Genomic DNA, 19,529 nt, shown 5'->3' on the forward strand with positions numbered 1-19,529 from the left:
AATTTATCGAATGGCTTTTAATTCTCAAGAAGAAAAAAAAGAAATAATTAAAGATAATTGGTACTGGAAGGACTTTATTCTTAATTTCTATCTATTATATTATAATTTATTTATAGCCAATTTTGCAAGATAAATTATAAAAGCTTTGAATTTTAATTTTATAAAACATATTCTTTTGAATACACAAAGAAGCATAAAGTTCATCATGATTCTATGGTCGAGCAGTCGATATTTCCAAAATTTCCAGCTAAAAAATTCATCTCTTGAAATAGAAAAATATAACTAAATTCGACACACGAGAGAACAGAGCCAAATATGAACATGTTCAAACAAATTTTCCAGCATGGTTATCCAAATGGCAAGCTGAAGAAATATAAAGTAAAAGAAAAATTCAAATACTGTGGTATCTAAATAAAATTTACCAAGATCCACCGAGCTAATTATTCAAATGGAATCCTTTTGATCCTTAAATCGATCAATTGTTAAACATTCCCTATAATCTTTTATCATTTCGTTACCTCTTTTCTCAGCATTCCTATCGATCCTCTTTCCGTTTACCTTTAATGCAACTACACGATGACCTCTGAACTCGAAAACCCTGATAAACCGTAGAACTATCTTTCTCTATTTCCTTCATCAGCTAATGCACGCGTACATGTCCGGTTTGTCGGCTTCCGAGTTGTTTGGTCGAGCTCACGTTAAAACAGAGAGAAAAAATAGGATTGCGATTGTTCCAAGCCCCGGATCTTTTTCCCTCCGACCGGATAAGCCGGCAAAATTGGAATCCGAATAACAGATAGATAGATAGATAGATAGAGATAGGAAGATGGTGAGTTTTGGTTTTTTTTCCACGAGACTACAGCGTGCTTGTTTACAACATGATAACAGAGGCCAACGAACACAACTCGATATCTGAAACATTCCCGTGAATTGGAAGTATTGTGTCAAGTAATGATTCCACCTGTTCATTAGCGCGAGAGTCATTGATTGAGATCGTGCCGCGCTTCGATCAGTTTTTCCTGCACAATGGAAACGCGTTCGATAGGTAGTAATTGTTTGCCAACTATAGCTGATGAATCTAAACGATTCGAAACATGAATTTACAGAAGAGCAAGATTCTAATATTAACCCTTTCAATTCGTCCGATTCAATTTCTTAACCGATTTAAGTGGATATTAATTAGCAGAGCTTGATTAGAAAAATGTTAAGTACACACATTTTTGTTATAAAATTACAAAATAATTACATTCATCTATTATCAATAATTCATCATTAAATGCTAGAAAATTTATCAATAAACACTTCGTAAGGTTGTTATAATTGTCGTAGAAATATGGATAAAAAGAGACGATTAATTCGATGTTCCATGATCAAGTTAAGTTTCACGAGACTCATGAGAAATTCAGAGCATGAGCCCTGTTGGAGAATCTTCAATGGGAAAGGTGTCATTAATCAGCAAAGCGAACGAAGTGGCCCAATTGTCCGTGATAACCGATTCGAGAATATCCCGGTCCAAATGGCGCTTAGGCTTTCATCCGGAAACTACAAATTATCCGGCCACTTTGCATCGTTGCGTAAACGTTATTCCCAAAAGCGTGCATTAATTATCCTCGAAATCATCGTCTTGGTGGTCGATCAAGATATTCTTCTGATCGATTTCTCTTCCTTTCTAAAAATGATATTCGATCCCTATCAGTCATTTGAGAACACTGTACGATTCTTAAAAATTATGGGACTTCTTAATTAAAAGAAGTCTTCTGAAAGACTTGCAAAATTTCACAAGTAATTTATAAAAGAGTAAAATAAAATTGTTAAAAATACTTATGCAACAGCAGTCTACAAGTTACAATTTAGAACAATATACCAACGTAAATTACAATTTTTCACATCTACAAAAGGATAAAAAAAATTTCGTACAAATGAAAATAAAATTTTTTTCCAAATGAAGTTACTTGTTCCTCCGACACAGCTTTTAATATAATTACGGTATCAATTAGCACCCTTATTTTCCGTAGCTCTGTCGAGAAAATTCCAAGTTCTTCGACACTTACTTCTCAGAGAAAGTAGAATTTTCATGAACTTCCAGAAAACAGGTGGCGAGTGACCTGCGGAAATGGTAAAAACTTTTCGCGATGCTCGTCACAAGTTCGTCATTCGTCCAACAGAGATTCCAGTCGGATTATCTTCCAGTGTTCCTCGCCATAATGTCTGTCCAAGTTCGGCCGAGAAACGGTCCCTTAAACTCCGGCAATAAATGGAAAGCTTGCCGAAGCTGTGCTTGAGGATCTGAAACGACAAGAAAAACGATAAACTTGGAGCGTTTCCCTCTTTCTTCGGTTCCCCATGCTTCGTCCAATAATTTCCTCGTCTAGCCAAGGTGAACCATCTGTTTCTGAGCCGAATTTCATGCTGTCGTCGAATGAATTTCCGCTGAATCTGTCGCGAAAAGTTGCTGAAACGATGCCTGACGGGGTGCATCAAGTTCTGCTACACCTTTCCACCCATTTCCGTTTCGCGGACAAGTAATAACGTCAAAAGAACGTCATAGTGGCATGTTCCAGGAAAAAGTGTGAATAAATGCAATTTTTTAAAAATTTCCTTTCGTCTTCAACCCTTTCACTACGGACGACTGGTTATCAAACGTAAAGCCTTTTTATTTTATATTAAAAATAAAAAAATCTATACTGATAAATTTCTCGATGCAAATAAAATTTTATAAAGAAAATTATTTTATTGCACGTTCGGATATTGAATTTAATAATTAATTTTAAAAGGATAGGCACATGGACTGTTCTATAAATGCACAGGAATTATTAATGAAATTAATTCACACTTTTTTATGAAACACGCTATCGTGCACCGAATAGGATAAAAGATTCTTGACCGTACCAGCTTTTCTTCCAGGACGAAACTTTTTTAAGGAAATTGTTTGTCCTGCCTCCGCGACTTTTCTGGCTTGCCGGAGAATATCTCGAGTGCAAGCGACGAATGCTTAAAGGTGTTCCTTTCCATCGAGAAAGCCACGATGAATCCTAAACGACCCTTGTCACCGACTACGTGGATCGATTAAACAATTGGTTGTCTCGCTTTTCGAACAACTTGCGCTCCGATTTCAGTGCTCCACTTTTCTGTTTCTTCTTAGAGAACCATTGTTTTATGTGAGCCGTGCTCTTCAACGTACCGATGGAAATTCTAGAAATGTTTCTTTATCAAGAATATTTTCATTTCGTTTTATTTTACAGGTATATTTCTAGTTTGTGTTGGAAAGTCAGTAAATAAAATAAGAAGTAAAAATCCATGGCTCTATCTTGATATTTTAGATAATCGACGAAGACTTCTTTAAAAATCTATTTATGTACTATAATTTCATATATGGTATGATTTAGATATTTCAATAATTTATCTTAAAATTTTCTCTCGATCTACATCACCATTAATCTTGATACTTTGGATAATTAATGAAGACTTTTTTAAAAATCTATTTATGTAATATAATTTCATATATGGAATGATTTAGATATTTTAGTAATTTATCTTAAAATTTTCTCTTAATTTATAGCTCTATCGAACTACCTATTTTTACTTCAGACTTCCTCTTCTGAAGGTCTTCCGAAGATGTTTTCACTAAAGCAGCAGATATCCTTGGATACTTCATTTCTAATAGGTCCTTCTCGTCGTGTTCCTTCACTTTCTGTTTCAACCTATTCCACAATTCCTGCTGCCTCTGCGCCTCAATTTCTTTCATATGTTCCATAGTTTTTCTCTTCTTCATTGATCGTTTTCTTCCAAAAAGCGAATCTTTGCTCATAGACGGTTTCTTCTTCATCGACAACTCGCTGATTTGTTTAGAGGACGGTTCTGGTTTCGGTTCCTTCTTTTCTTCGGCCTCTATCTTCTTCGATGTCTTCTCTTCCAGTTTCCGTTCGATTATCCATGAACTGAGATTCCCAGCTAGAACTCTCTCTTGCCATGCACGCACTTCCTCTTTCGCTATTTGAAGTTCCTTACGTAGAACATTTGGCGGTGCGTTCTTCAGCGTTAACATCCTCCTCTTATTCGCCGGTGAAAGATCAGGGATTTCGTCGAGCTGTGTAGTTAATTTTCTGAACAATTTGTCCTGGATAAGGGATGATCTTACTTTTTCGGGAAGCCTTATCGTCAGTTTATATTGTTGCGCTTCTTTCAAACGTTTGGCTTTTGATACCTCTGAAATATAAGGACGTCATTTTTGTCGATTGAAAATTAATATTCTGATTTTTGTTTGTTATAAATTGATATGTAATATGGAAAAAGAAATGGAGAAATAAATTTAGAAAGAACTAACTTTGTATAGATAAACATTAATTTTTTTTTTTAAATTACTTTACTAAAATTTTTTTAATGTTACTGAAAGTTTACAAAATAGATTTAGTGTTTGTAATTCATATTTCTATTATATTCTGTTCAATATCTAACTAATAATATTTCAAAACGTAAGAGAAATGCGCATTTTTTAAATTCAATTCATTTAACGTTCATTTAATCATGGAAAAATATTGAAACGTGAAGTTTCCTGATGATATTAAATCAGAATTAATACATTCTACCGGTGTATTGATTTGAATGAATCAATATTATCAACGGACCGGGAACAAAGCATTCACTGGGCACGATTTTTCTTTCCGACGTTAATTAATTCCATCCTAATTTGTAATCGCGAAACTCGCTCCAACGAGTCAACCGTTCTTTATAATTCCCATGGACCACCCAATATCCCCATTTACATAATCTCGAATTAATTCCTGTTCGCGCTATAAAAACAGGAGAAAAAGGGGAAATAATACGGTGGAATGGGAATGAGCGGATCTGCGGTTGATATTTCACGTCGCGGGAAGGAGAGAAAATTTCCGGCTACTCGAACAATGTCTATGAACGCGCGATCAGAATGCAAAAATTGCTTTTATGATATCGGTCCGTCCCCAATATGGAAATAAATCCTCCACACGCGAGAGACTGCATCGCCATTAGCTTCGACATACACACCGTTGGAAATATTTTTCAACGCGATAAGACAATATTTTCCTGGATGCGGTGGGCTTTCGTGTTTGCGAAGCTTGATTTATTGGCATCCCGTCGTTTATCGTAAAAAAAAAAAAAAAAAGAAAAAAAGAAAATGAAAAAACATCTGTGTATTCGAGAGATTGAAGATTTAACGATAGATCCGTCCGAGAGAATCAGAATAACTTTGTTTGATATCTCTTAATAATATTTATACTCGAATGATTTTGTTTTAGTTAAAATAATATTTTTCTGAAGGAGAAATAAAATGATGAGGTAAAGAATTAAATGTTCAACATGAAATTACACAATCGCGTAATAGCTCGATGGCTCGTTACTTTTATTAACTTCCAGGCGATCGTTTAAGTGCTTTCCGACGCGTTAAGCTCTGTTAACTATAACTAACTCGACGAGGCGGCTACTTGGGACTCGTGGAATACCGGAAACGCGGAACGGAATTAATTCACCGGCAGGACTGTGATACGACCGCGACAGACCGTGTACCTTGTTTGCAGTTCCTCTAACCCCCACCCCGTCGTGATCGTAGAATTTACAAGTGGTATAACCGTAGCGACAACTTGGCGCAAACTTTCGGAAAATTTCCCTGGAAGCGTGAAATGAAATTCCTCGGAAATTATTGAGTAAGCTTCCTAGTCAATTACAAAGGAACTGTACACTTCGAGTGATCCCTCAAGGATGTTGATTTACACGGGGTGACACAGGGTACCCTTGAAAAATTAATCTCGACGAAAAGGAATTACCAACAGGTACTTCCTGCGTTAATTAATTTGATCATTTTTAGTCATAAAAGATTGCTTTTTGAATTTTTTCTACGCGGAGATTGAAATTTACTGAAAGAACAGCGACGTATTTTTCATGAAATTGAAATTTTAATTAGATATTGTGCTTCGAACCTTCGACGCTCTGGCTTGAAATTAGTTATGCTATTATTTTAGCAAAAATAATTACCTGTAGGTAATTATGAGAAAAATTCTTTGAAATAATGTCACCTTTCTGTCAAATTAGAAAGAGTAAAAGACAAAATGAAAAGAAATATGGAATTATTGAAAAAAAAAATAGTATTCTATCTTAACAATCTTACCCTCCATGTCTTTGCAACAAATTTCCGGTTTGCAGATCGCACCACAAATCTTCTTCAACATCTGTCTTGATCGTCTTTTCCTTCGCATCCTCGCCGAGTGAGGATCCATATCTTCGCTGACCTTTTCTTTCGACTCTTTCGAAGTCCTTCGAAGTTCTTTTTGCATTTTTGGTCGACTCCAGATCTTTCTAATGGATCTCCGTTCCCTTTTCGGCTCCTCCTTCACGGATACTTTGTCCTCCTCTTCATACTGCGGAACCCCGACTATCCTCTTCCTCAACAATTCCTGCGCTGCATCTACGTCCTCTTTATCTACTTCCACATATTTCTCGGAGTCCTTTCAGAACGAGAAAAAAAAAACACGGTACATGCATCATTTCTATTGCACGTTCATGGTGTTCGTTGCACAGTCACGTTGAAATTGGTGAACTTTTTCATTCATGTTTCTTTAGAAATGTTATACGTCTCTCGAGTTCTTTAACTCTCTTCACTCGTATGTATTAAGCTGTCGCGTATCAAATTTGATGACATAAAAGTATTGCAATATTCAACTTCTGACACATCAATTTAAAGTCTAAGGTTTGGAGAATGGAACGACATAAAAGTTTTCTGAATATTCTTAGTAGGAAATGGCTGGACCTTTGTTGGGATTAACAATAGATCAATCATACGTAGAAAGTATATATTGTGCTTTTCTTTTATAGACAGAATGTTAAAAAAAGAATTGTAGATTCTTTGTCATATAATAAATTAAAAATTTCATCACTATTTTGGGATATAAGTAAATGAAAATTGAATATTAGTTAATGGACGATGCTAAGAATAAGCTGCAGGTTGGATAATACATTAATTAACCATTAGGTATTGAAAACATTAACAAGTACTATTTTGGGATACTTTTATGTCATGAAATCGTCTCGGACTCTGAACAATTCAAAATCAGCCATTTGATGTGCAATAATTTTGAAAAGTGATTGACAGCCAGAGATGAATTAATTTTCCCCTCCAAAATACTTATGAATTACAATGTACGAATATAATAACATCGAATAAAATTTCCCAAAAATCTTACGATTGATGAAACAAAAAGAAATAAAAAGAAGGCAAAACTGTCTGATTGATTTCGATCAACAAACTTCTAATACAATTTTCTGTTTTACCTCTTCAATTCTACGGAAATATTCGTCCTCTGCCTCCTCTAATGGTGGTTCGTTCGATTTACGAACGCTCTTTCCTTTTAATTTCACGGTCTTTCGTTTTAGCGAATCGTGATGATCCCCGCTGAAGTGATGCTCCTTCTTCTTAGTTTTGCTATCTTTCCGTTTGCCTTTCTTTGGCGGCCGTCTACGCACACGGTCCTCTTCCATATCAGGACCATAAATTAATCGTAATTCTTTCATTCGATTGTCGAGTCCCTTCTGATATCGACCGCATCTGTCCAGATACTGCGAGAAAAACGAAACGATGATCGTAATATTTTCTAACGTTTTCCGAACGAATTAATTTCCCGAGGAAAGCCGAGAATTCCGTCTACTTGCAGCTGTTTCTTCTCGGTTAAATTCATCGCGAAAATCCGGCTGACCTGATTTCGCGAAATCAGAGAGAAGCAGCGGGGCTTATCAAGAAACGTAGCTTCGTTTAATCAAACTATTTGGTGTTAGGTATGTTTGCTCGAGATATACAAGTTAAGGTGATCGTTCGATGACAAATTTTCTCTGTTTACGAAAAAAAAAAAAAAAATTCTCACCTCTTTATCTGAATTCTTTTATGAGTCATATAATTATTACGTATAGACGATCTCGAATCTTCAGAATGTAATTTTTTAACATTAGAACTAGGCAAAATGACTGGTTTTAAGTTTCTTATTTTAATTTACAAATTTTATCGAGGTATTTTTACTAATAATAATTACCAATAATTTTACTAATTCGTTCTTTATCAAAATTAATTTTCTGCTATTTTCAATTTAAAAATTAGAGTGCATCGAACGTCATGTATTAACAATAGTTCTATTGTTTAAAAAAAAAATTCAAAACATAAATTGTAGATTCTTTGTCATATAATAAATTAAAAATTCCATTACTATTTTAGGATATAAGTAAATGAAAATTGAATATTAGTTAATGGACGATGCTAAGAATAAGCTGCAATTTGGATAATACATTAATTAACCATTAGGTTAATTAGGTCTTTTTTTTCTAAAAAAAAAGAAGAACATAACTAGATTGTAAAGTGAAAGAAGAATTTCTTACGTTACTTAAACGGTTTCTCTCATCTTTGCTGAACACCGTTAGATCCTCCGAGCATTGCAACAAGTATATATTGCCATTATGATTCCCAACACCAATTAGTGTGCCATTGCTTTCGATACTTAGCGACGTTAACTTGTTCTGACAAACATGAATCGATGTCAAGGGTGTTCTTATACCCGCTAGAATGTCGTACGCTTTCAATTCACCTCTTGTGTTTATAACGTAAAACACGGAGCATCTGGATTTACTCCAACATCCACCGCTCAGATCTTCATCTTCGCTGTACGGAACATTGACAACGGATTTTTAAAATTATATATATTTTTTTTTTAAATCTCTTCAATTATACTTCGCGTAATTATGAATCGCACCGAGTTCTAAGAAAGCATCCTTCCTTCGTATCATCCGCCCAGACTTTGGCAGAACGATCACCGATTGTCAAAAAGTTTTTTACAACAGCGGGATTCCTGTCGATAGAGACGACCGGTCCTGTGTAACACATGAACTTCGACGCCAGTTTTTCGATACGATTAAGATTTCTTTTGTTCACGTTGATGATCATGCCGTTTTGCATGCCGGCTAGAAATCTACTGCTGATGGTCTGTTCGTATTGGAGAGCCGTCACACCGATCGCTTTCACGATGTCCGCTCTAGATGGGCTGTAGAGGTCCATCACCAAGATGTCACTCGGTTTCCTTGGGAACCTCGTATCCCACCATAGCACAGCCCCGTCGGTGGAGGCTGAGAAAAACTCTGTGTTCACTTTCGACGGGATCCAAAGGGCTTGGCTCACTGGAAACCTTCGGATACGATGAAGAAACAATGATCAAAGTGATAACTTTATTTTAGTATAGCAAATATATTTGCTATGAAATAAATTAAGGAGCTGAAATTATTTTACCATTAATACGTTGAATGGTACAGTGAAAATGGGCATTTGTCGTGGGACGTATTGAAGCTTTAATTATTAAGAGTAGGAATAATTTTTTCATATTTCAATTTGATATTTTATATTATTTGTACAATAGCAAAAAAAAATGGCATTTAATGTGTTAATAATCATAGCAATTTAATAAAGAAAAATCTGATATAATTTTCCCATCTACGATAACTGAAATTCGAGCCAGTAACTTGATAAAATATTTTTGCATTACAATGGTAAACCGATATGAATGATAAAAGCGTAATGAAATATTTCTCACAAATTTCACATTTCTCTATTTACCAAATCAATGAGAACTATGGTATTGAAAATTCAAATTGAAAATTGATATATGAATACCTGTGACTGTAATAAGGATGGGATGTGTGGATGGGTGTACCACTTGTTCGAATATCCCAACAACACACTTGGCCGGACAAAAGACCGGCAACTAGTACCACGGGATCACGAGGATTAAATTCAATTGTCACTAATGGAGATGATGATTTTAATGTACAGTATGGTTTGCTGGAGTTTTCTATACAAAGAAAGCGATATAATATTACGATGAGTGGAAAAATTTTCTGAAAATGTTTTTTCTAAATTGAAAATCCTTAACACGTTAAGTGCTAATTATAATTAATTTAGAATATAATTTTTTAAACTTTCCACTTGCTGTCAATATCGCTTGAAATAAATACTCCCTTACCACCGTAAGTGATATAATTAATCCAGAATAGAATTTTTTAAACTTTCCACTTGCTAGAAATATTGCCTAAATTAAGTAATAAAATAAATATTTCTTTAACTATTTTTTACCCTGCAGCATTCAATGCGTCAATATTACATCAATGGCGCTTATGCAACGACACCTATGCATTCTTTCACAATCAATCTTCCGAGCTACCTACGGTATCTCGTCTTTCATCGAAACGATATCAAATTTCCGCGTCCAAGATGAATCGAATCGATGGAATAGCATTCCGTTTCAAGGTGCCGTGGCAAATAACGCCGATCGAGTGTGGTTCGTCGTCGAATAACATAAGGAATATCCGAGTACCGATGTCCCATATGTAGGACTCTGGACTCACGTCGGCCGAATGCTCTTCAAATTCCGTAAAGGAGTAAGCAGCAGCCAATCGATTCGAACCACTCGCACACCAGGACAGATGTCTGATTGGTCTCTTGATCACTTGCGGATCCGTGTACGAGTTCCGGTTCCTGAATAAGAAGCAGACAACACCGAGGAGAATTGAATTTTTATTCGAGATCAAATCTCATCTGCCTCTTTGATGTTACGAATAGAAGATCATCGAAAACTTTACTGGTTTGTTACAATGCTGACTCGGTTGAATTGTCAGTTACACCGGGCTCTTGGAAAACTCGAAGAAATTTTCGAAATACGATTCGGTTGAAATTGGGAAGTTGATTTGGTAAAAAAACTTTAGATAGGAACTGTAGTACGTGTTATTTGTGTTCGAAGTTTAACGTAATAAAGTAATGAAATAAACGTAGGGTCTATAGAACCCTGCAAGGTAACGATGTAACTTTTTTGTTACGTTTGTTAGCACTAGTTAGATCAAAGCTTTGATTTTGTAATTACTATTCTAGATAGAGAGATATTTGAAAAACAGTTGATTTGCAAAAAGGTCAAGCACCGTTACGAGCCAATAAACTTTTCAATCACCTTTCAATAACAAATTTACTGAATTTTACAGTTCAGTGTATTTAAGTTGTTTCATTGAACCAGTTTGAAACAATTGTCTTATTGTTCACGATTCATTTACTCGATTCGATTCAAGCTTTAAACTTTATCTGTTGATTGTTTTCAGAATTGATAGCAAAAGTTTCGGTATATTTGGAAAAACCTACTTGATATTGTAATGCTTGGCAATGGATGTTGGAATCAGATCGTCGAAATATTCTTCATGAATATTCACCGCACCATTTTGTAACACACAATGTTCCATTGGCTAAATGACATTTAATCGTGAATAATTCAAGCATACGTAAAAATTGAAATTTACTGCAGAAAGCATAAAAACATTGAATATATATTTTGCTGAGAATGAATTGAAAAATAAAAATATATGAAACATGGTGTTTGAGTTTCTGTAAATTGAATATTTTTTCAATTTATTTTTATAAATATTTAGTTGACAATGTCCCGTTATATAGCAGTATATTGTACATATTTGAACAAAGTACGACTTCGAATAAATATCAATATTACTTTTACGAATGTTATGTAAAATGTAAATGGACGTAATGGAAATTGAAGATCAATTTTCAGTATATTTTCTTTAAGAGAAACTCACTGGTACAAGTTTTTTTAAACATGGAGCCCAACTATTATGCCTTTCGATACGTCGACGATATCTATAAACAGCTTCATTATCATTTACATTGATTTCTTTTGGCCAACCACCCTCTGTATGGAATGTTCCTGTATTACACACAAGCTTTACTTTTGTTTGCACCTAAAAAACCACGAGAGACGAAATATGATAATGAATTAATATTAATTTTTATTTTTATAAATCTACCCATTACCCATTTATTAAAATTCATATAAATACTGATATGCATGAAAGTAAATGATAAATAATATATCTATGAAATTTCAGTGATTAAACGACAATAGCAACCCTTTACATATTGATTGATTTTCATTAGAAATTTACCATATGGAATGGGTTCAATTAATTACTAATAATTCCTGTAACGATAATCCTATTATCCATTGACATTACAATTGAGGTTAATCATAGCTTCAATCATTATTATTATCAGTTTAATAGAATATTCTTACTTCATGAACCGCAAGTTGTACAGACTTCTGTACATGGCAATTATTATTTAAACGAAGAATATAATTATCCAAGAATTTTGGATCTGGTAATATCGCTTCTTCGGCTATACGATCATAGTGTTCAAAGACACATTGTTTCCCAAATTGATATCTTGGCTTGATATATGAATATCTTAACATCTCCGTCGCCATCGTCACTCGTTGAGTCTCGTGCACGATAACACAACATTTAAATCACAAAAAAGATACACCAAAAATAAATTATCAAAAAATTAGAGAAAAGTCAAAACGTTCGAACCGAACGGCAGCCTGAAGCAGACTGACGAACGAAGCGTGAGGTAAACACGAGAAGGTCGATACAAGACTTGTTTCCAATGAATATGCTTCGAGTATTCAAAACATAACTTTCTTATCACTTTATTGTTATTGAAATACGCACAATGAGTTTATGCAAAAAATTTCCAAACCCCCTTTGAAACAGAATAATTTTTTAAAAATTGGAGCAAATAATTCTTTTTTTTTTGGAAAGTAAAATTATTGTAATAGTCTCAATATCTTTATTGATTTATTTATTAATTCTTAATGATTATTGCAAATAAGTTTGATGACTTAAGAAATAAAAAAAGGGTTCAAATAAGGACCAGAAGGTTCAGCTAAACGATTCTTAAACTATTGGAATTCCTAAATTAGAGATTTTGTATCAAGTACTTGAAAGTACCAATGGAGTAAACTACACAGGACAGAAATAATACCCAAGATTTATTAAAAATAAAATTGTTTCCTTGTTGAACGATCAACGAGCATTTTCCCAGGACTGGATGCGATAAAAACAGAGCACCGATCCGCGGTAGCATTGATTTATACAATCGTAGAGAAACCGTGTTACTCGAAACATTGATGAATGTTTCAACGAGAACCACAATTTCCCTTCCAATTTCCATTCTCGACGATGCTCGACGGTTGCAAAGTCGTCTGCAGCAAGCACAACCCGCTATTGAATCTTTCAAAGCGGTGAAGAACCCTGGCTCTCTCGTAGGCTTTCACTTTTCATCGAAACAGAGAGATAGAAAGAAAGAAAGAAAGCTTTACCATTTTCTCGGCCCTCGCTAATTTCCCGGTCCCGATTCCTTTCACCTATCGAAGATCCAATTTTCACCTCGAATCCACTTTATGGAATTAGAGGCGTCGTCGGTGACGTGGTTCTCAGCCCATCACTGCATTATCCCTTCGTGACCTTCCACAATTTCTGCTAGCCGCATGCCACGATCCAAAATCCGGCAATCAATGCTTTCACACGGATCCGTAAATCGCATAAGCCACGCAGACAGAGAGATGGAACGCTATCTTCTCTGCTGAATCATATTCGATGCAGTCTCGTCACAATCATGATCGATTGGCATGGTAAATGTGGTAAAGCGTGCACGGGAAAATGGACGTTCTCGATTCGACAGGATCCTGGCTAAAATTCACTTGGACCGTGTAACGCGTATTAGCTCGCTTTCATTAAATGACCAAATTTCCTTTGAACCTTCGCGAGCCCGAATTCGGATACGAAATACGAGTTGCGAGTGGAAGGTTTTAACTTAAGCACATTTGTTTTTGATGATAAGGGAGTCTCGTGTCTATGGCAAACTATTTGCAACTTACCGAACAGATACAGGATTCAAAGTTTCTAACATCTTTTGAAAGTTTGCAGGCTGGAGAGTTTGAAGAGTCTAACGTTCTGCCTCGCTTCGTTAATTGCAAATTCAGCAATCACTGCTCGCACATGACTTTCAAGATCGCATAAGCCGACACGGAGGCTGTCTCTAATGAATCTGATTTAGTGCCGTGCAATCGAGATCCCTCGATCGATTAACAGATATTGCGTTCCAGACTTGGTAATTAAGGAAATCTGTCTGGGAATGCATCTTCTTTGTCATTCGCTAAACTAATCGAAGTTCCAAATATCGAATAACAAATTTTAATAAAATTTTCAATCTTGTTAATTATTAATTACACGTCTGGTTAGGTGTTCTCTTTGTTTCCTTACGAACTAATTAATTGAAAACATAGAAACCGCTATTTCCTTACAGAGAGAAATTCCAATTAATTCCAGAGCATCGCGTAAACGACCTTACGTTGATTCTCGTCGTCGATAACTTGCAAAACGGAATTTATCGGAGAATGCCTTTGCGAGCGAGTTCTACAGCCGTGTAAGCCAAACTGGTGATGAATCAGATCGATCAGTGTCTGCGTATGTCCGGACACATATCGAAGATGAACCCGGCTTCCGGAACTAATGCAATCTAGGTTTGAATTCCTAGCTAGTGGAAATTCTAGTAGAATTTAATTGTCTAATGGAGGGATGTGTTTCGACAAACTTCCTGTAGATTGTTTATCAACCTCGAAATAATTACAGCTTTGATAAACCAAAATGAAGGGAGCAAAGTATCTCTACCCAAAATGACCAATACGAATAATGAATTTTAACAGATTTATTCGTAATTGCAGACCCAATAATCAATCATTTTTTATAAAAATGTAAATTAGTAAATAAAAACTCTAACATTAAAACTATTATGCCATTAAAAGATATTTTCTAAATTGAAAATCGAGGTCCTAAAACCTTAATTTGGATAATTGAAATATAAAATTATATCGAAGAGAAAAGTGAACAAAGAATCCCAATAATTGAAAGTGAACAATCTGAACTAAAATATATCATCTTCGACTTGAAGTTGCAGATAAATACAAAATTATTCATATCCATAATGTCAGCATCAAAATTTCAGTAATTATAATTAAGAATCTTTTTCATTAACTAAATCATTATGTCGTGATATTTGTAACACTACTTGCGACGAATCAATATAATATCAAAAAGATCAAACGAAGCAACAAATTCCATAAATAACTGAAGAAAATCCGACGAGCAATTAACCTCGAAAGCTACGAAATCGCTTTCAATCTTCATCCTGTCTTGAGATCAGTGTTCGAATAATGAGGAAGAAGTAGAAGAATTGAAACAGCTATTGTGACGAAAGAACCGAGAAAGAGCAGAAGGAAAAGAGGGAAAAAAAACGATGTGAAATCTCGACGTAAGATACATCGACAAGTCATACCAGGAAATGTTGGGTCTCTTATTACGGAAGGTAAAGCTTTTTTCCACGTCAAAGAACGCGAGCAATGTCCTGATTTTCTATGATACTTTTCCCTCAAATCTTCGAGAAAATTTCATATTTAAAAGATATTTCCTCGATGATACATTGAAAAATTCAAGATATCATTTTGTAATATTTTAACCCTTTATTGGCAATCAACCCTTAATTCGAAATAATATTATTTTGCAAATAATACACGAAAGGTATTATTCTTTCTCCCATTTATCAGTGTTGTTTAAACCTCGCTCCGGTACTGTTTAATTTCTTTTCTTTGAACAGTATAAATTCCACTGTAAGAAATAAAGAACAAGAGTCGGAGCTTAATGTTTCAGTCAATAATTTCTCATAAACGAATAATTCCACTTTTTACATTGTACCCCCCTTTTGTTTCGAAACAAAATGTTTTAATTCAATCCGTTCTCCGTACCGCAAATATTCGTTAGCCGAATGCGGACCTTTCGTTTTAATTAAAATTGAAACGCGTCAGAAAACTGGCAAGTAAAGGAAAAATTTTCTTACCAGGTTTCCTCGAAAGCAATTTCGGCGCTGCAGAAAATTAAAAAACTGCGACTCGACGCACTGAACGATGCCAAGAACAATTCCATAGAGAAAGCTCGATCGCAATTACAAGAATATAATGTGCAAGAAACGATTAATTTTATATTGAAAAAAGGCTCGTCCACGGTGAAGACACTGAATGATTCGTTGAAGATCATTCTTCCTACAGAAACGATTGTAAAAGTGCCATTGAATACTCTATCGAGATACCACGGTCCAGACACAATTAGACGACAGATTGCGTCTCATCAGAAAATAATTAATCATCAAACACGATGGATGAACAGCTGTGGTTCGAATAAGAAATTTAAACTTGTCAAAAGGAATACCAATATAATCGAAGAATTAGACAAACGCGTGAAGTTGAAAAAATCAAAAAAATTATCAAAATCAAATCGTGATCAGAACACTGATGACACTTGGCATCAAATTTCTGAAAGTAGTCATGAAAGTCCTATGAGCAAGTCTGGTCATTCAAATCAAAAATCAATTGCATCGCACCCTGAAAAACCAGAAGAATATTCCAATCAACAAACTTCAATGAAACATTCCAAGGATCATGCAGAGTCTGCAGAAAGTAATTGTCCTAATAAAGGTACGTTTCCATGTAACAGTAAAGTGTGATTTTTATCGTCATGACTGTGATCATTGTGAAAATTAAAAATTTTGTTGTATTATAAAAAAACTCAGGGTTGTAAATTTGCAAATAAATTTTTGTTAATTAAATGACATTGAAAAGCATGAAATCAATTAAAAATAAAAATGCCCAACATTTTATTTCATGACAATAAAAGTCGCGATTCACTGTCCCATAAAAAGCTACCTTAAATCTATCAATGAAAATAAAATCATTCCAGACTCTCGTTTAAACGAACAAGACCAGAAGGAATTACCCAGAGCACGTGTAACCTGCGATCAAAGACCCGAGAGGCGGTCCTGTTGTTCGCAAAAAAATGCTCCACCAAAAAAGAAGAGAAAGTTTGAAGAATCCTCGAAATCCGATTGCCGGCAGTTGAAGCCTGTAGCATCGATCGTGGTGGAAGAAGTGGCAACACCTGATCCACCACCTCCTAGATCCAGTCACTGGTCTGAAAATCTGAATAAACCTCGGGAATACAGGAGCCCTTGTTCTCGAAAGAGTGCCCCTTCCCCGATGATATTCATTCCATACCAGAAATCGAGCGAATCGAATAAACCAGTGCGAGAAGATTCGTCGCCCAGAAAATACCCATCGCAAAATCGACCAATATATAGTACTTGTAAACGTCCATCAATGAAACGCCCCTCTGAAGAGGATGATTCTTCGTCGTGTAACAAATATCGTATGGTTTCCGAAGAGAAAGACGAAAGACAAACTCGAGTTCCGGTTAAGGAGAAATCAAACAGGGAAGTTAAGAGTCAGGCAAGCATCGTAGTTTTCGCGAAATCGGAGAAACCGTTTGAAATATCGGATGTCAGCGATTGCAGACCCAATACGGCAGCTTTGAAATATCGGATGAGCAAGTGTCCTTCTATGCAAGGGTCTTTGCAGAGTGGCAAACGCAAATTTCCCGGGGATGAAATTGTTTCTGGGGAAGAAACAACGAAATCTTCGAAACTACGAAGAACGCATTCGTCCGAAAAAAAGGAACGTTTTAAGAGTACTAGTGAATGGAAGAAGCAGACGTATCCGATTCGATTGAAAATTTATAAAACGAAGGACGATTTCAATCCCTGTCCTCCGGTGATATCCGAAATTAGACCAAGAGATCCTGGTTTTGTGGAAGAGATAAAGGAACCGAGATTGAGTCCAGTGCATCGTGAAATTGCGAAGAGGTTGAAGGATCCCTGTCCGCCTAAATACTGTCCTCATGTTGATATAGAGAAAACAAAATTGAAGACATTGAAGGAGAAGCAGCGTTGTAAGAAAAAGGCTAAAAGGCAAATGAAGTGTCCTCATCGTGGTGATTCCTAAATTTTTCATTTATTTGTCCACTTAAACATTTCTACATACACCGTGCTTTTCGATAAATACAAATACCTTTTGCAATATATTCTGTTTTCAATCATTTTTCCAAAATATATCATACTATAAAAATATAAGTAATGAACGTAGTAATGAATGTGTTAAGTTATCAATGTATCGTGTACTCTGCTAATTTACTTTTTAACAAATGTACAAAGCTGTGAAAAGAGAATTAATCGTCGGCCATAATTCAGCGTGCAAACTGCACTCTCGAAACAAAGAAATATTCCAGTTGAAAAAAAAGAAAGAAAAAGAATGCACTGTAAGTTGTCACACGAAAAGAAGCTGTAAGAAGCTTGCCTGTACCAGCTGTTGCCAACTTTTCATATTTATCATTACATCGCACCATATATCTCCACTTCCGTGTATCGCTCCACCGGGGAACAAACTTGTGCATCAAGTAATCCAAGAATGATGAATACTTCGTATCTAATAAAACGAAAAGAACTACGAAGGATTGATTTTTTGCTGGTGTACCTAGTGAATTCCACGTAGATGAAAGTTAGAATGGACTATTGTTTCGAGAAGATGGAGTGCCGTTTAAATTCCTGTAAATTCCTTTAACTCCTGTAGTTTCAACAAAATTAAGAGATCTAGGCGATTAATTGCTTCTAGCTACTACAACTCCCCAGACTCGATAAATATTATTTCAACGAGTTGAGAGTAGAGTCGGGTTGGTAAACCTCGTCGAAATACATTGTCTGCCGGAAGTGGGTGAACCGTGAAAGGCAAATTGTGTCCTGTGTAAAGCAGCTAGCCGCGGTTCAGAAACGACACGTACCCGCTTCGTTAACGTTCACCAGTTGGTTAAATTAAAATTTACTATAATTAACATATTTGTGTTACAAAGATAGCACTGTGTACAGGTGTCTGATAACAATAGGCAAATTTTAATTTAGATTCTAATCAAAATTAGCAATGTTAAAGATTTTTAACAAAATCGATTGCAATTCCATTTATTTTATTTTACAAAGTTGGGAAATTGGAAAATTGTGGCGTTGAGGAATTAGGAAATTGGAAAATTGTGGCGCTGGGAAGTTACAAGATTGGAAAATTTGGAAATTGCAGAGTTGGGAAATTTGAAAATTGTGGCGTTGAGGAATTAGGAAATTGAAAAATTGTGGCGCTGGGAAATTACGAGATTGGAAAATTTGGAAATTGCAGAGTTGGGAAATTTGAAAATTGTGGCGTTGAGGAATTAGGAAATTGGAAAATTGTGGCGCTGGGAAGTTACAAGATTGGAAAATTTGGAAATTGCAGAGTTGGGAAATTTGAAAATTGTGGCGTTGAGAAATTGCGAAGTTAGAAAATTTGGAAATTGTGGCATTGGGAAATTACGAAATTGGAAAATTGTCAAGTTAGAAAATTGCAAAAACGCAAAACTGTAAATAAAGAATATATTAAGCACTGTGATTAAGGAACAAAGATACTAATATATAAAATAAATTTTGATTACAGATAGTCGATAATTGGTATCACATGGTGCACACATCCGTGGTGAAGAGGTCAACGGAACCACACCTGGGTGTACACGTGAAATTAACCCAAGATCGAAGAGTACGTCGAGCCGAGCAACAACGGGTCAAATCACGATCGAAACGGGACCTGATAATCAAACGTGGTCCGTCCAATATAAGAACTGTTTTGAATGACGAGATGTGGCCTCAAATGTGGTACTTGGTTGGTTGACATCAATTA

General features: G+C 35.4%; 3 protein-coding genes across 12 annotated transcripts in view; 2 read left to right on the plus strand and 1 right to left on the minus strand.

The window, feature by feature from the left end:
- LOC117604530 (furin-like protease 1) overlaps positions 1 to 19,529 on the plus strand; it is a 169,347-nt gene that overhangs the window by 118,851 nt on the left and 30,967 nt on the right. For all 7 annotated transcript variants that reach the window (XM_034324697.2, XM_034324701.2, XM_034324702.2 and 4 more), the window contains one exon: positions 19,290 to 19,511. In XM_034324697.2, the coding sequence (XP_034180588.1) occupies positions 19,290 to 19,511 (222 nt within the window). The remainder of the gene's footprint in view (positions 1 to 19,289; positions 19,512 to 19,529) is intronic.
- On the minus strand, positions 1,311 to 12,458 carry LOC117604531 (dynein intermediate chain 3, ciliary-like). Of its 4 annotated transcripts, none has more exons than XM_034324709.2 (14): positions 12,126 to 12,254; positions 11,998 to 12,032; positions 11,632 to 11,793; positions 11,186 to 11,286; positions 10,374 to 10,534; positions 9,674 to 9,851; positions 8,763 to 9,191; positions 8,392 to 8,671; positions 7,300 to 7,584; positions 6,140 to 6,476; positions 3,574 to 4,206; positions 2,890 to 3,204; positions 2,052 to 2,286; positions 1,311 to 1,669 (listed from the first exon to the last, which is right to left on the minus strand). In XM_034324709.2, exons 2-12 carry the CDS (start codon positions 11,998 to 12,000, stop codon positions 3,173 to 3,175), a joined length of 2,601 nt encoding a protein of 866 aa, XP_034180600.2. In that variant the 5' UTR covers positions 12,001 to 12,032; positions 12,126 to 12,254; the 3' UTR covers positions 1,311 to 1,669; positions 2,052 to 2,286; positions 2,890 to 3,172. The 4 variants fall into 4 exon arrangements, with proteins under 4 accessions (XP_034180600.2, XP_034180601.2, XP_034180597.2 ...); XM_034324710.2 differs by having other exon boundaries at positions 11,998 to 12,046; positions 12,126 to 12,252; XM_034324706.2 differs by lacking the exon at positions 11,998 to 12,032 and having other exon boundaries at positions 12,126 to 12,458.
- On the plus strand, positions 14,729 to 17,859 carry LOC117604532 (uncharacterized). Its single transcript, XM_034324711.2, has 3 exons — positions 14,729 to 15,259; positions 15,791 to 16,421; positions 16,684 to 17,859. Exons 1-3 carry the CDS (start codon positions 15,236 to 15,238, stop codon positions 17,778 to 17,780), a joined length of 1,752 nt encoding a protein of 583 aa, XP_034180602.2. The 5' UTR covers positions 14,729 to 15,235; the 3' UTR covers positions 17,781 to 17,859.

Source organism: Osmia lignaria, chromosome 7, assembly GCF_051020975.1.
Source record: "Osmia lignaria lignaria isolate PbOS001 chromosome 7, iyOsmLign1, whole genome shotgun sequence".
Lineage (NCBI taxonomy): Eukaryota > Metazoa > Arthropoda > Insecta > Hymenoptera > Megachilidae > Osmia > Osmia lignaria.

Coding starts and splice junctions, on each gene's coding strand:
- LOC117604532 (XM_034324711.2), top strand. CDS start 15,236: ATGTTGGGTCTCTTATTACGGAAG. Junction 15,260..15,790: donor TGGGTCTCTTATTACGGAAG/GTAAAGCTTTTT, acceptor TTTTCTTACCAG/GTTTCCTCGAAAGCAATTTC. Junction 16,422..16,683: donor AAGTAATTGTCCTAATAAAG/GTACGTTTCCAT, acceptor AAATCATTCCAG/ACTCTCGTTTAAACGAACAA.
- LOC117604531 (XM_034324706.2), bottom strand. CDS start 12,317: ATGGCGACGGAGATGTTAAGATATTCATATATCAAGCCAAGATATCAA. Junction 11,794..12,125: donor TACAACTTGCGGTTCATGAA/GTAAGAATATTC, acceptor GTGGTTTTTTAG/GTGCAAACAAAAGTAAAGCT. Junction 6,477..7,299: donor ATTTCCGTAGAATTGAAGAG/GTAAAACAGAAA, acceptor TCGTTCTGAAAG/GACTCCGAGAAATATGTGGA.